The 16,991-nt window shown below is 40.5% G+C and overlaps 1 protein-coding gene across 4 annotated transcripts in view; it reads right to left on the minus strand.

Moving 5' to 3' along the window:
• atp11c (ATPase phospholipid transporting 11C) overlaps positions 1-16,991 on the minus strand; it is a 114,965-nt gene that overhangs the window by 48,279 nt on the left and 49,695 nt on the right. For all 4 annotated transcript variants that reach the window (XM_055643982.1, XM_055643983.1, XM_055643981.1 and 1 more), the window contains 3 exons: positions 13,916-14,044; positions 13,166-13,269; positions 493-543 (listed from right to left, as the gene is read on the minus strand). In XM_055643982.1, the coding sequence (XP_055499957.1) occupies positions 493-543; positions 13,166-13,269; positions 13,916-14,044 (284 nt within the window). The remainder of the gene's footprint in view (positions 1-492; positions 544-13,165; positions 13,270-13,915; positions 14,045-16,991) is intronic.

Consider the following 16,991-nt stretch of genomic DNA (forward strand, 5'->3'; position numbering starts at 1 on the left):
GAAACAAGTCAGTCAGGAACTTGGGCAAGAGCATCTGCACATACTTCTGAAAACATGTCTTTGACCAACCAAGCTACTCAGTGTCTGCAGACATATTTTAAAGACCTCATCACTAACTGCTGTAAAAGAGTACAAATAAAGCAAAGCCGATGCATCCCATGGTGCAAAGGATTTATATTTTTCAAGGCGGGTATAACTGGATGAATATTAGTCAGCAGACGGTTTATCTGCATAAAATTTACATTGTACTGTAGGAGTATTAATCAAACAAATATTCATTTAGATTGAACTATGAAACTTTCAAAGCTAACATTTGAAAAATGGGACCACCAAATTGGATTACAATATCAAATATAATGTTCTGCAACCTTTTATTTTAAAACTTAAGAGAATACATCCATCCAGATAAACTGCTGTTAGAAACCTGAAAGTTTTTAAAATCAAGTCATAAATGACATAAGTAAATAGCAACCATTCACATGTAACATTTACCTTGCAACTGGCTCTTGTATATCACTGAAAACATGAATTCGTCCAACAAACCTGCAATCAAATGTCACATTACTGTTTTTAAACCCAAGAATTTGATTTAAAATACAAAAGCAAAATACATCTTTCCTTGAGAGTAAAGGCAGTTGCCAAAATAATGCATTAATGTGCTTCTGTTGCAATGACTGGATCAGTCACTAAATTAACGTGACCTCATCTCAAATTCCCAAAATTTGCAATACGCATGCCAGTTTGTTTTGGACTATGGCAAGACAAGAATAAACATTTCAGGTGACATTTAACCAATTTTCAATATTACCAAAAAAACCCATGGAAACTGAAACACATGCAGCATCAGAAACAACCGCCCACGGATGTGGCCATTCAATGATTTGCTTGGAATATAATCAAATCCATCTGATGCAGCTCATATTTAAACTCGACCTGGAAATGCACCATGCTAAAAATGATTTCTCCCCCTGTCTTTATTTGCATCTGATTTTACACTTTTACATTCAACCCTGGTTTTGATATTTACCACAAAGCTGTTTTCTCCTGTCTGGTGGCACAAGTGTTAACATTGTTGTTTAAGTGGAAAGGTTGCAAGTTTGAAGTTTTTTCCAAGAACAATGAACGAGTAAAAAATGTTAAAGCAACATCAACGGAGAGCAATTGCTACTCTTTAGATGAGGCATTGACTGAACTCCACATGCATGATTAGGGCATGAAGTTCCTCTTGGGCATGGACAGTATTAGTGCAAATGTAAAAACCAAACCATCAAAAATATTCATCACATTTTCCATCTGTAGGAGCTTGTCATGGTCAAATTCACTGCTGCATTTGGTTATAAAGGAAAGATGTACAATCTTTAAAATAACTCAAAACTATAGAGTATATTAGGGCATCAAGCATGTTATGAGAATTAATGTTTTGCTGTAAGAAACTGATCATGATTTTTGCTGATTTTTATCTTACCTTGTCAGCGAAATCTTGTTTTTACAAACTTCCTCTTTCCTTTCCATCACATGAACAAAAGTCCATTACCTCATCCCCATCCCTCACCACCAGAGGGTTTCATTACTCCAAATGGCCACTCTTCACTTGGCAAATGGATAGCTTTGGTCAATCGCAGGAACGTAACAGCTCATCCCAACCTTTCCCACAATGAAATGCAGCTTAATAGATCACAATGGGATAGGGAAAAAAGTGCAAATGATGGATATCTGAAATAACAGAAAATGCTGCAAACACTCAGCAGGTCAGGCAACCTCTGCGGAAATGAGACACAGTTTATGTTTCAAGTCGTAAATCCTTTGTCAGAAGAGTTTTTGTTTTTTCCACACCAAATGCAACCCTTACTAATTAACTGCAGCTTAAGAAAAAAAAAGAATACCATGAAGCTGCAGCATTTTAGTTCTACATAACACAGTGCTGTAATAATAATGATGCATGGGTTCTCCAGATGTGTCTGTAAATAATCAAATCCCAAGGCCATAATCCATAGAGCAAATCCTAGGTTTGAGGAAGAAGCCGTAATAGTAAGTGATCATAAGTACTCGAATGCAGTTCGGAGCAACATTGTAACACACCTAGAAGACATCACAGCTCAGAGCGCCAGTGACCTCAGATGCTATCTGTCTGCATATTTTCTTTGAGACCATGTGGGTTTCCTCTAACTGCTCTGCTTTTCTCCCACATTCCAAAGACATGCAAGTTGTTAGATTAAGGGTGTATGTCTGTGTAACTTCAATTCAAATCTTAAATAAGGCTTGTATGTTCAATTGACAATTGGCAGAAACCAGTGCACACTGGGTTTTAAGAACAAATTTGCTATTAATAAACTAAACAAATTGCATTACATCAAATGCACTTCATAAACGTTTTAATTACATTCCACAAGAAGCCTTTAGAATAATATGAGTAACATTAATTCAAGTGATATTCCAATAGAAAATAAAAAGCTCATAGATCGAGAGCCACAGGTGCATTAAAAATGCAGGAAGCCGTCTCCAGAATCAGATAGTAAAACCCCTTTTTCACGGGGCGACTTGACGCAAGAGTTAACCAAAGTTGAACATCGTGGGAACCTCTTGCGATAACCGTACGGCATTCGTGGACCACCGTGGCGCTAACGGCAGGTACTCGTGTAACTTGGTGACTCGGGAGAAAATTCAAACAAGCTTGAATTTCTCCAAGAGTGACTTGTACACTTGTGGTTGAATATTGCAACATTATATGCACGTAGTGGCCAGTGCGATATCCGTACTGACTCTTGCGTGTACCGTGGGAACTCCTGCGAATGGTGAACCGGGAAGCTGGACAGAGGGGACAGAAGGCGAGTAAAAATTGTCTTCTGTGGGATTGAATTTAAAAAATAAAGATTTGAATCCGCATATGGACATCAACTTATTCATGAGTTATGTTAATGTAATTCAAGAAAATAACTATAATCTTAAAAAGGGACTTTACTGAAAGGTCCCGCATTTTTATGGTCCGCGAGAAATTTTTCACATGTACTTCTTTGAGAGATACAGCTCGGAGTCCTCGCCGACCAGCGATCGATGCCTTTCCGAAGCAGGGTCCGGAACGCTACCAATCAATGTTCTCCAGAGACCCGTGTAAAGGAGTGAACTGCACATGCTGGTTTAAAACGAAGACAGACACAAAAAGCTGGAGTAACTCAGCGAGTCAAGCAGCATATCTGGAGAAAAATAGGTGATGTTTCGGGACGAGACACATCTTCAGACTCAATTCCGATTAGGATGTCTGAAGAAGGGTTCCGATTCGAATCGCCACCTATACTTTTTCACCAGAGATGCTGCCTGACACGCTGACTTACTCCAGCTTTTTATGTTTTTCTTCCCAGATCTGACTTACCTGCTGAGTTACACCAACATTTTGTGTCCGTGTTCACTATGAACATTGAATTATTTAATTTTAGGTAACTTACACTCTCTCTCTCTCTCCCCCCCCCCCCCTCTCCCCTATGCAGTAATTGTTGGTTAACCAGTCCAAGGTTTGCAACGCTGGTTCCTTCTTGGGATCACACTATCCCTAGCCAACAATTGGCATATCAGGGAACCAAATATAGACATAAAGTGCTGGAGTGACTCAGTGGGTCAGGCAGCATCTCTGGAGGAAAGGGTTAGGTGACATTACGGGTCGGGACCCCTCTTCAAAATACCCTGCTGAGGTCACCTGTTGTTGGCCCTGATTTGACCCGGTCTTTTCTTGCTTCCAGTTCCCCCCTACAATCATCCCGAACAATTAACTCAGCGGGAAGGCAGCAGTTAATTGTTGCTCCCTTCAGTTTCTCAGGGGGTCGGGACGGGACTGGAGTTGGGAGGGAAAGGTGGGGGAGTCGAGGGGGAGACAGATGGGGGTGTCTTCATTTACTGGCGGCGGGTGTCTGTCACTGAAACAGGCAGGTGAGATTTCACATCCACCTTGTGTGTGCCTCTCTCTCTCTCCCTCCCTCCCTCTCACACAGGCTGAGAGACTCTGCCTCTGTGAGTGTGCGTCTATTTCTCCCCCTCTCCCACACACAGTAAAGACCGAGTAACTGTGCTCACTCCATCTGTGTCTCCCACATACACAGTAAAACTCTGCTTTGTGTGTGTATATACCAATTCAACCAAGGGAGGATATTTATAGTGTGTGGAAAAAAAAGTGACATCATTTGTGCCACGTGATGATTTAATTACACTTGACAGTTTACAATGTCATTCAAGATTTAACGGGAAAGCTCAGGAGACGGACAAGTCACTCGCACAAATAACAGAAATGCCGAGTACCGTGGGAACTCTTTGTCTACCGCCCCGTTATATCGTGTGATATCGTGCTAGACCACGACCACTTCACTCTGGCTACATCTTGCGTCGTCGCCCCGTGAAAAAGGCCTATTAGGTTGTTGAATGAGACGACTTTGCGGCACCAAACTGAGTGGAATGCAGTCGCTTCCATTTATCAGCTCTTTTCCTGAAACTATCGCTTGAAGATTTTCACTCAATTCTCTTTTGAAAGTGATAATCAAGTCCAGTTCTACTTAGTGACAATGTTCTTCCTCGGGGCACGCATTATTTTGTGTCAATCACTCCAGGTAGTTAAGGCAGGTACAATAACTACATTCAAAAGACACCGGACGGTACATGTGGCGGTTAGGTTTAGAGAGATATTGGGCAAACGCAGGCATGTGGAACTAGCTCAGATGGGGTATATTGGGCAGCATGGACAAGTTGGGCCAAAGAGCTTGTTTCTGTGTTGTATGACTCAAGTTCACTCTAGGCCATTGGTCCTTGAAATCTCTTACAATGGGGAAACTATTTTCTTTCTTATGTCCCAAACTTGGATCAATTTGAGGACTGTTATCAAATCACCTATCAACTTCCCCTGATCCATTGAGAATGATCAGGTTCTTCAGCTTTCTCTACTAGTCTTTATCTCTAGAGACATTCTAGTAAATAATTTCTGCAGCTCTCCCCACCTAACCTCTCTGGGCCTTTACATCTTTCCTAGACCAGACTCATCAGCCACTCAATCCCTCCACCTGGATCCACCTGTTATTACCCACCCCCTCTACCAGCTATCTCATCTCTACTAATTAGTGTGAAGAAGGGTCTGAACTCAAAACATAATCTGTACATTTCCTTCTATTGATGCTGCCTGACCTGCTGAATTCCTCTCAGTTAGTACTTTTACCCAAGATTCCAGCATCTGCAGTTCCCTGTCTTTCGAAAAATGAATCAATCTATATAACTTTCTTGGTTTTATATTCCTTGCAATCCCAGGATCTTTTACAATTTTCACAACTTTTTTTGCAAACACTCAGTTGTATGCACATATATATCCAGGTTTCTGTGCTCCTGCATCGACTTTACAAATGCATCTTATAGACCACCCCACTTTATCCGTCCTTCAAAACATCACTTTGGACCACTGCATTAAATTGCGTAGGGATGCATTCACACAACCCATCAGCATAAAACAAAATTCCTTATTTATTCTGTTTAGGAAGGAACTACAAATACTGGAGGATCGAAGGTAGTCAAAAGTGGTGGAGAAACTCAGCGGGTGCGGCAGCATCTATGGAGCGAAGGAAATAGGTAATAGCGTGGGCAGTTTATACCCCCTCATATTTCGCTTGGGTAGTTTGCACCCCAGCGGCATGAACATTGAATTCTTTAATTTCATGTAGACTTCACTGTCTCCTCCCCTTCTCAGCTCTCCCTCAACCTTCTGGCTCCTCCTTTTCCTTTTTCTTCCTCCCCCCACCCTCACATCAGCCTGAAGAAGGGTTTCGGCCCAAAACGTTGCCTATTTCCTTCGCCCCATAGATGCTGCCGCACCCACTGAGTTGCTCCAGCACTTTTGTCTACCTTCCTTATTTATTCTCCTCAGTTTACAATACTTAATTTCAAAATTTATTGACGATAATATTTTGGTGTCCATCCTAATACAAAGAGAATCCGTGGCTCCTGTACCAACCCTCAGAACAAATACCTATCTTCCACCAGCCTGTAAATAATTCACTGGTCGATTCCCTGCCTGAGATTTATTTTGCATCTACAATGCTACAAATTCACAAATGTTGGCAACACAAAGAAAAGGGTTATTACGTACAGAGGAACAGGAAAAAAAATGAGTAGATGAATATGGAGATGAGTTAATCTGGCAGTCATCCCAGTATTAACAGAATTCTTTAAAGCTGGGCATAACTCTCAAAGACTACTACAGTCGGCTCCTGAAAGATGAATCATCTTTTAGATCTCTCCTGTAAACAGCCTGATTGCAAGGATGAATATTTGCGTTAAAAACAGAACCACACCAGCAAACCAAGTGTGAATATTGTGAATAACATGTCAACAAATAAAGACTGCTATTTAAAATCCTACATGATGTGAGGGGAGATTTAGTAATAAATCCTAATGTCAGGTGGATCCTCTGGGGAAGAGAAGCAAAATGTTATCATATTATGATTGAAGTATGACAAACCATAGACAGAATAAAGCCCCTGCCCCACTTTCCCGAGTTACTCACGAATTCTCCCGAGTTTTCCCCTTGCTTCAAACTCGGAGAATGTCCGTAGCGAGTCCGTAGGAGGCCGTAGATATTTCGTAGCGGCTCGTAATGCCAGCCGTGGGTACTCGGGGCATCAGGTAAGTCGGGACGTTTTTTCAGCATGTTGAAAAATGTCCACGAGTAAAAAAAATAGCCCCGAGTACCTATGGCTGGCTATTACCGTAATTCTCTGAGTTTGAATCAAGGGGAAAACTCGGGAGAATTTGTGAGTAACTCGGGAAAGTGGGACAGGGGCTTAAGTCTTTAAGTTAATTACATGGACACGAAGCCCCAGTTGGTGAAAAAAGATTGGGTGATTAAATTATCACATCTACTAGTAGATAAAAAGTAAAGAAATCGTTCACAAACAAATAAACTAATGAGAAATGAAAACGAGTGATCCTGGATTTGTTCCCATGTTCTTGGAGTCAGTCATTGAGCTATACAGTATGGAAACAGGCCCTTTGGCCCGACTTACCTAACTGAGCCATTTGCCTGTACCTAGTTCATATCCCTCCAAATCATTTCCATGCATCTACCATTCAAGTATCTCTTGCATGTCTTCATTGCATCCTCCTCTCCCACTCCTCTGACAGCTTGTTCTGTAAATGCACTATCCACTGAGGCAACTAGTTGTTCCTCAGGTCCCTTTATATCTTTCTTTCATCTTAAACCTATTGTCTCTAGTTTTGGACACACTACCCTTGGCTATGCAACCTATCCATGTCCCTCATGATTTGGTATGCCTCTATAAGGTCACCCCTCAGCCTCCTATGCTCAAGGGAACAAAGTCTTAGTCTATCCAACCTCTCCTAATAACTCAAAATCACCACATCTGGTAATATCCTTGTAAATTATTTTGAACTTTATCAGTTGGCTGCTATACTTTCTATAGGGGGGGGGGGCAGCCAGAATTTTCCACAATACTCCAAATGTGACCTGACCAACATCTTGTACAGCGAAAACATGTCACAACATGTCCCATACTCAATACCCTGACTGATACAAGCAAGCGTGCCAAATGCCTTCTTCATCATGATGTATATCTGCGTCGCCATTTTCAAGGAACCCCATGTAATGCATGACTAGGTCCCTCTGGTCTACAACACTTCCCACGGCCCTATTATTTCTTCAGCGGCTGGCTTATTTTGACATTCGACACAAGTACATCTAGTCTGTATCAGTATCTTTGTCAGTGTTAGTTCTGCAACTCAAAAACATTGCTCTTTCATCCAGTATATTAACAATTAATCCAAATTTCTACTGAATTTATAAAACACCAAAACAATTAGAACACAAATGTAGACATACCTATTGACAAATGTTTCACTAACAGATCATTCCTCACTAACACAAAAGTGGAGTATAAACACAGACTACCTAATCCACATTTTGTTCTTAATTATGGAAATACAATATTTGATCAATGACTTCAATGCTAATGGAAACTCATTTCTATATAGCTGCAAAGGAAAAGTATTGGAACAAGCTTCTAATTTCCAGAATCCTCAATGGAACCAAAATTAAAAATTAAAAACATATCAGAGTGAAAGGTTTCTGGTAAATTAAACCTAGCATGGTACAAGAGCACATCATTCGCAACAGGTGTAACCACTACAACCAACAAAATGCAAAACCTAGAAACCAGATTTAATCAAGTTTCAGAATAGATTCTCAGAGGAAAGAAATAGACAACTGTACAGAATGGAAATAATTAGTTTAGATGCATCTCGACTGCTTCTCTTTTGCCCAGAAAACAGAATGAGCACAGGTTCCATTTGTGAACATTTTTTTAATATAGAGTGTATAAATAATTTAAGAGGTCACAATACTAACATATCATCAGCCATTATCATAGATTAAAATTGCCTTTGGCTAAAATTAAAAAGCTTTTATTGTTATTGACAGCAGCTCTCTCAAGAGCATTTTCATATTTTGATTACATTACACCGATGGTTATTATTTTTAAAATAATTTCTCTGGTAAGCTATCTTGAGAGATCAAAAAAGCACCATATAAATAAAATCGCATTTCTTTATATTTGGAGTCATACAACATATTTCATGCCATTTTCTTTCTGGATAGAATCAGCAATGCATAAAATCTGAGATAAAAATAAATTATATTGTCAAGATTTATGATTCTATAATCATTTATGATCTAACTAAACATAATTTGTCAAATATAACCACCAAATATGCAAACACCACTAACTTCCATCTGGCCTCACTGACTTCATCCATTTCACCACTAACTTCCATCCAGCACTCAAATTCACCTGAACCATTTCCGACATCTTCCTACCCTTTCTAGACCTCACTATCTCCATCGCAGGTAACAGACCACTGACCGCATCTACTGCAAACCCACTGACTCTCATGGCTATCTGGACTACACTTTTTCCCACCCTGCTTCCAGTAAGGACTCTATCCCCTACTTCCAATTCCTCCGTCTACGCCACATCTGCACCCAGGATGAGGTGTTCCAAACCAGGGCATCGGAGATGTCCTCATTCTTTAGGGAACGGGGTTCCCCTCTTCGATTATAGATGAGGCTCTCACCATATCTCTCCTCTATATCCCATAGCTCCACACTCACGCCCCAAGCCCCCACTCGTAACAAGGACAGAGTCCCCCTTGTCCTCACTTTCCACCCTACCAGCCGTCACATACAACAGATTATCCTCCGACACTTTCGCCACCTCCAACAGGATTCCACCACTGGCCACATCTTCCCATCTCCTCCCCTTTCGGCTTTCCGCAGAGACCGCTCCCTCCATAAGTCCTGGTCAATTCGTCCCTTCCTACCCAAATCACCCCCTCCCCTGGTACTTTCCCCTGCAACCGCAGGAAATGCTAGACTTGTCGCTTTATCTCCCCCCTCAACTCCATCCAAGGACCCAAGCAGTCTTTCCAGGTGAAGCAGAGGTCCACCTGCACGTTCTCCAACCTCAACTATTGCATCCACTGTTCTAGGTGCCAACTGCTCTACATCCAGTCTTGGCGATCGCTTCACCCAACACCTCCGCTCAGTTCGCATTAACCAACCCGATCTCTCGGTGGCTCAGCACAACTCCCCCTCACGTTCGGAATCCGACCTTTCTGTCCTGGGCCTCCTCCATGGCCAGATGAGCCCCACCGCAAATTGGAGGAGCAGTACCTCATATTTTGCTTGGGTAGTTTACACCCCAGCGGTATGAACATTGACTTCTCCAATTTCACGTAGTCCTTGCTTTATCCCTGCTTCCCCTTCCCTTTCCACATCTCCCACAGCCCACTATCTCCGCCTCTTCCTTTCTTCTTCCCCCCCCCCCCCCCCCCCCCCCCCCCACATCAGTCTGAAGAAGGGTCTCGACCCGAAACGTCACCTATTTCTTCGCTCCACAAATGCTGCCTCACCCGCTGAGTTTCTCCAGCATTTTTGTCTAGCATAGTTTGGCTTTCTTCCCAACCAATTGTTCAAGCGCTTTTGATTGCCACATGCGCCTTAATTTAGTTCAACAAAGAAACTGACAAGTTACTAAAGAACCTAAAGAACTTTGTTTTTCCAGCATCCGTTGTTCTTTCTTAAACAATGTGCAAACATGAATCACTTGACATTTTACAGTTAGTTTATAGAAAATCAAACACTAACAACTCCTGACACATTTTAAACAGATTCCCCACAATCTTTTCATGGGGTAAAAGACCTGTTCACCTTCACACAAATGAGAAAACCTATTTGAAGCCAAATTTCTCTTGAAAAGGATATTATATTTCATAAAGTGAAATTACTGTTATTTGCAATGATGAATCTAACCATTTTGAGCCTTACCATTTTATATTGCAAGGTTCTGACCACAGGACTTCTCCAGATTCTTTATGTCCATTTTAGTAACAACCATTTTTCACTCTGCCTCACGCCAACTGTGACTGAAACACTCCCATCTACATAACTGACTACTATCATGCTCGTTCAGTCAGCCTTCTATCACCCTATAAAGTAGAACTCATCCAACATTTTGCTAGCCATATTCCAGACTACATTTGTTCATCACCGGTACTTGCTTCAATTAATCTGGTCCACCAAATTCTTAAAATTTAGCAGCAAATTAATTTGCAGTCTTCCATGTATTTTAAGGTTTTCCGTGTTACAATATTCAGATTAAGATTTATTTTCTTTTTACTCTGCCTCTTGTATAATCCTTCACTGCCTTCACCTCATCACTGGCTGACAGAGCTGTCAGCCATTGAAGCATCAAGTTCTCAAATTCATTCCCACAACTATTTTAATTTTACAATCCCCTTTATATAGTTTAGAATCCATTTGTGCATCACAATCATCCTGTGAAGTGGTTTGGGATGTTCCCTCATTCAAGAATTACTACATAAATGCAAGTTGGTGTAAAAGGAACCAGTTCATTCCCAAGGTCACCCTTCATGCGGTAAGAAAATATACAATTACTATATCCAGCCAAAAAGTTATTTATTATTTTCAAAAACAAAAGGATCAATAAATATTATTGGCACCACCTCCTTAGATTAATGAATTGCATTACATACAGTGGCTTGCAATGTATTCATACCCCTTGAACCTTTCCACATTTTGTCACGTTACAACCACAAGCGTAAATGTATTTTATTGGGATTTTATGTGATAGACCAACACAAAGTGGCGCATAACTGTGAAGTGGAAGGAAAATGATACATGGTTTTCAAAATTTTTACAAATAAAAAACTGAAAAGTGTGGCGTGCAAAAGTATTCAGCCCCCTTTACTCTGATACCTCTAAATAAAACCCAGTGCAACCAATTGCCTTCAGAAGTAACCTAATTAGTAAATAGAGTCCACTTGTGTGTAATCTAATCTCAGTTTAAATACAGCTGTTCTGTGAAGGCCTCAGAGGTTTGTTAGAGAACATTAGTCACAAACAGCATCATGAAGCCCAAGGAACACACCAGACAGGTCAGGGATAAAGTTGTGGAGAAGTTTAAAGCAGGGTTAGGTTATAAAAAAAAAAAATCCCAAGCTTTGAACATCTCATGCAGCACTGTTCAATCCATCATCCGAAAATGGAAAGAGTATGGCGCAACTGCAAACCTACCAAGACATGGCCGTCCACCTAAACTGACAGGCCGGGCAAGGAGAGCATTGATCAGAGAAGCAGCCAAGAGGCCCATGGTAACTCTGGAGGAGCTGCAGAGATCCACAGCTCAGGTGGGAGAATCTGTCCACAGGACCACTATTAGTCGTGCACTCCACAAATCGGGCCTTTATGGAAGAGTGGCAAGAAGAAAGCCATTGTTGAAAAAAAGCCATAAGAAGTCCCGTTTGCAGTTTGCCACAAGCCATGTGGGGGACACAGCAAACATGTGGAGGAAGGTGCTCTGGTCAGATGAGACTAAAATTGAAGTTTTTGGCCTAAATGCAAAACGCTATGTGTGGCGGAAAACTAACACTGCACATCACCCTGAACACACCATCCCCACTGTGAAACATGGTGGTGGCAGCATCATGCTGTGGGGATGCTTTTCTTCAGCAGGGACAGGGAAGCTGGTCAGAGTTGATGGGAAGATGGATGGAGCCAAATACAGGGCAATCTTGGAAGAAAACCTGTTAGAGTCTGCAAAAGACATGAGACTGGGGTGGAGGTTCACCTTCCTGCAGGACAACGACCCTAAACATACAGCCGAGCTACAATGGAATGGTTTAGATCAAAGCATATTCATGTGTTAGAATGGCCCAGTCAAAGTCCAGACCTAAATCCAATTGAGAATCTCTGGCAAGACTTGAAAATTGCTGTTCACAGATGCTCTCCATCCAATCTGACTGAGCTTGAGCTATTTTGCAAAGAAGAATGGGCAAAAATTTCAGTCTCTAGATGTGCAAAGCTGGTAGAGACATACCCCAAAAGACTTGCAGCTGTAATTGCAGTGAAAGGTGGTCTACAAAGTATTCTCAGGGGGGCTGAATACTTTTGCACGCCACACTTTTCAGTTTTTTTATAAAAATGGTGAACAGGTGTTTTACCCCATTTGTAAAAAAATTTGAAAACCATGTATCATTTTCCTTCCATTTCACAATTATGCGCCACTTTGTGTTGGTCTATCATATAAAATCCCAATAAAATACATTTACGTTTGTGGTTGTAACGTGACAAAATGTGGAAAAGTTCAAGGGGTATGAATACTTTTGCAAGCCACTGTATATGGTCCATATAGCTTGCCCACACTATGCCCTCATTTTTGTAAATCCAATAGCAATAGCAAACAATTTCACAGTACTCAGTCTGTGGTTTCCCATTGGTATTTCTTCTTTAAGTTGTTTGGAGCAGTGGAGCAGATTTCTACTGCCCAAAGAGTGGAAGTTCGGATTTTGCTGTTGCGTAGCGTTGTTCTTGATTTCCCCCTCAAGAGATGAAGGCATTTTTTAAAAATGTACTCATCAAATCATTTATTTTTATATATATTTTGATCACTCAACCCTTTTATCTTCATCTTCAAGGTAATACAGGAATAACATATGCATCGCAACTTTATGAAGCTGTGCTCTTCACCCATCCAAGGCCAGATCTTCCTGAGGCAAGTACATAACATAGAAAACACAGCTGATTATGTCTAACAAACATGAAACAACTTACTTATAAAGGTCAGGCTGAGGTTGTTCACACTCAATACTGGCAATCAAAGAATCTATTTCCTTTTCGGTACGGAATGCATTGGTGTCTGACACAGTAAAATATGTCTGGTGAAGAAATTTGTGAAAGGTTTAATTAATATGCAAAGAACCAATTAAACATATAAATGAATCAAGTTGAAAGACAGTTTAATGGCAATTGATGTTATAAAATTTTGAAGTTGGGGATATTTGGCAAAAAAACTGTCTGATAACCAAGGAAACCACAGAATAAAATAATAAGTAATTCATGGTCAAAAACTGGCATCCCAGCAAGGAGAGTGCACAACTGTTGGACAAACAATTTGGTGCTTTTAAGGAAAAAATTATGAACCATGAATGCCATGAAAATTTAAAAGACAGGAGATATCCATTTCAGAACTTGTCTGTTCCAGATAAATAAGGATGCATGTGCCTAGTAAATCTAATCAATAATTATTACTGGTTGAGAAACTAACATGCCAGATATTATTTATAAAATGGCTCATTTCCTTTTGGAGTTTTATTGGTGAGCTAAATATATTGCATCAGAATGTTATTTGCTATTTTCTTCCTACTGTACAATGTTTTGATACTTTGCAATTGCTGGGCATATTTTAGATCCATGGCATTTAAATTATTGTAAAGCTACAAGTGTCTTCATGGCCCTTAAACAAAATATATAGATGCAGAAGATTTAGACTCTGGAATACTTTCATTGAGTGACGTGCTTTACCTTTTGACTTGACTCCCCATCCAAACTAGCAGTGGTAACATAGCATGTACCATCTTCTCTGCTTGACGACAGAAGGATAAGATCACATGGGAACGTCTCATCTTCCTTCACACAAACAATATCTCCAACCTGAAGAGAATTGAAAACATTTTTTGTGCCTCAGACCTACAGACATCAATGTAATTTGTTCCTATAAAATCAAATGTTGCCTAATCCACCATTATAAAATGCTGAACTTCCATGTTTCGCTATATCGATGTACTGCATGTTAGACATCCATGAAACAAATGATTGAAACGATCAAATACCTCAATAACAATTCTAATTTCGTGCAATGTCCATTTGAAATCAGTTCATGTTCTTGCCCCAGAAATTCAGCCATCCATTTGCTGAAAATTGTTCTAATAGATGACCATTTAGCTCAACGTGCTAATCAAGTTTATTTACATATTATCACATTAAATACACATATTTTCAACTGGAAGTAACTTACTGTACTAAAGATCATGGTTATTCATCCCAAAAGGTTGAACTTAAGAGCATTCATTTTAGCCAGTGCTGTAAATCAAAGAGCAAGTTGTTGAGCACCAAAAACAGTGCTGACCTTGACATCAAAGTAAGCATTGTTAAAGACATCGAACACCCTTGCTAGTTTCCTGGCTTAGATAAATAGCATTGAGAGGAAGGAGGTTAGCAAGATCAATGACAGGAGTCATTCCCAAGGGCCTAAGCCTAGTGCCAAAAATGTTTAATGTCCATATGCAGAGTCAGTGTCTATGTACGGTCAAATAAAGGTCATCAAGAAACAACTGCAAAAATAAAGTACCATCACTCTCTGCTCTATCCAGCACATTCACTTTGTTGAATTAAATCCCTAGTCAGCAACACGTGAATCTAATATTAATCTGTATTCTGTTTATGCAAGCACAGCAATTCAATTGTAGCAGGCATACCACACAAATAGCAATATACAGACACTCCACCCTCCAAGGGTGGCAAGCATCAACTGCAACAAGAGACTTGTGCCCATAGGTCGAGTCACCTGAAATGCAGGATATTTGTGATCATGGGCTTGGTTGTCAGAAAGGGCTGGTTCAATGGAGGCACCCAAGAAAGTTTGGTGACTGGTATTGTTCAGGAGCAATTTAAAATACAATGGGGTAGGCTTCATGTGAAAGCTATTTAGTTGAGAGGTATAGCACAGAAACAGGCTGTTCGGACCGTCGAGTCAGTGCCGTCCAGCTATCACCTCGTATACCAAAACTATCCAGCACACTAGGGACAATTTATAATTTTTACTGAAGCCAATTAACCTACAAACCCGAATGTCTTTCGAATGTGGGAGGAAATCGGAATACCGGAGAAAACCCATGCAGTCATGAGGAGGACGTGGAAACTCTGTACAGAGAGCACCCATAGTTAGGATCAAACCCGGGTCTCTGGGGCTGCAAAGCGGTAACTATTGCTGAACCACGGTGCCTTAAGCTGGTTAGCATATACATAGAAATGCTTGGAGCATAGTCTGGTAGACCAAGCAGTCTCCATGAGACATGTAAAAGCATGGGAAAGACAAGCTCCAAACCTGCACATGGTGTTGCACAGAGATTGCTAGCCACCCAATTAGCAGAATGGGTGGAGGTAGCAAAGGCTGGAGGTGAAATGGAGAAGCATGGGTGCCAGGAAGGACATGTAGTCCTTCTAGTAGTTAGTCTTGGTCAGAACACTGTCAAAGAGCAGGAGAACAAAAGGAATCAAAGGGTAAGCAGCGAGAGACAGGTTTCACAGAACTCCTGAAGGAGGATTTCTCCATCTACTTTCAGAAGATTTTGCAGTGGAGCAATGATACAGAGACACAGGAGACTACAGAACAACAAGAAGGAATTTTCAGGAAGATAAGTGGTAATTTGAACAAGCTTAATCTAAATAAGTTTTACAAGCTATGCCCGAAGCTTTTCAATGTGGGTTTAGACTCAACTGGTCCTAAAATAGATAATTTTTTATTGATAGTAGATAGAGATGCTAGAAAAATGATTAAAACATTACGTTTTCGGGTCAAGACCCTTCTTTAAACTCAAGATATAGCTCTAAGGGCTAAAGGAATCAAGGGATATTAGGAGAAAACAGGAATGGGGTACTGATTTTGGATGATCAGCCATGATCATATCGAACGGCGGTGCTGGCTTGAAGGGCCGAATGGCCTACTCCTGCAACTATTTTCAATGTTTCTATTAGAGCTCAGCAAAGCAGTCACCCAATCTGTGTTTTTTGTCTCATTTACGTAGATGCCACATTGAGAGCACTGAAATGCAAAAGATAATGTTGGAGGTTGTGCAGGTGAATCTGTGTCACTTGGAAGGCTGTTTAAGCTCCTGAATGCAGGCAAGAGAGGTGATGTACAGTTAAACTTTGCACCTCCTCAGGCTGCAGCAGAAAGAGGCTGGGGGGAGAATGAGCAAACTATGTTGTTGGAGACAGTCATGAACAAACCATGGTTCATGCAGAAAGCAATAAAACGGTGGGGAGGAAAAGCTGCATCTGGTGGTGGGATCAGATTGTAAACATGCAGATGCAGACGGCAATTAAGGCAACTAATTTATGTTTGTCTTCATAGTGAGAGGAACTGATTACAGGAACAGGAATATCTCAATGCAATTACACAAGTCGTTGATAAGACAATACAATGAATATTGGGAGTTGTTCTGGTATCTTTATCTGAGGAAATATGTTTTTGTTATTGAAGGAGTGCAATAAAGGTTCACTAGACTAATTTCTGGAATGGCACAACTCATATGGAGAGAGACTTGGATGATTCTGCTTATATTTGCAACAATTTAGAAGAATATAGGATGATGTTTAAAGTTATAAATTACAATCATAAATAATATTTCAGATCAAAAGGTCTGATTTCCAAAGTTTATGGCTGGTTTAAGGAAAAAAACAATAAAAGTTTTTTTTATCCGAGGCTCCTGAATTTCTAGTCAGCAGTGTGACATATTTAGTCTATTAAGCTCTTTAAACTAAATTGACACAATAAATTGCAAATAGAAAACATTCGGTTCGTATGTTGACAAATTTT

The sequence above is a fragment of the Leucoraja erinacea genome, chromosome 12, assembly GCF_028641065.1.
Source record: "Leucoraja erinacea ecotype New England chromosome 12, Leri_hhj_1, whole genome shotgun sequence".
NCBI classification, from domain to species: domain Eukaryota; kingdom Metazoa; phylum Chordata; class Chondrichthyes; order Rajiformes; family Rajidae; genus Leucoraja; species Leucoraja erinaceus.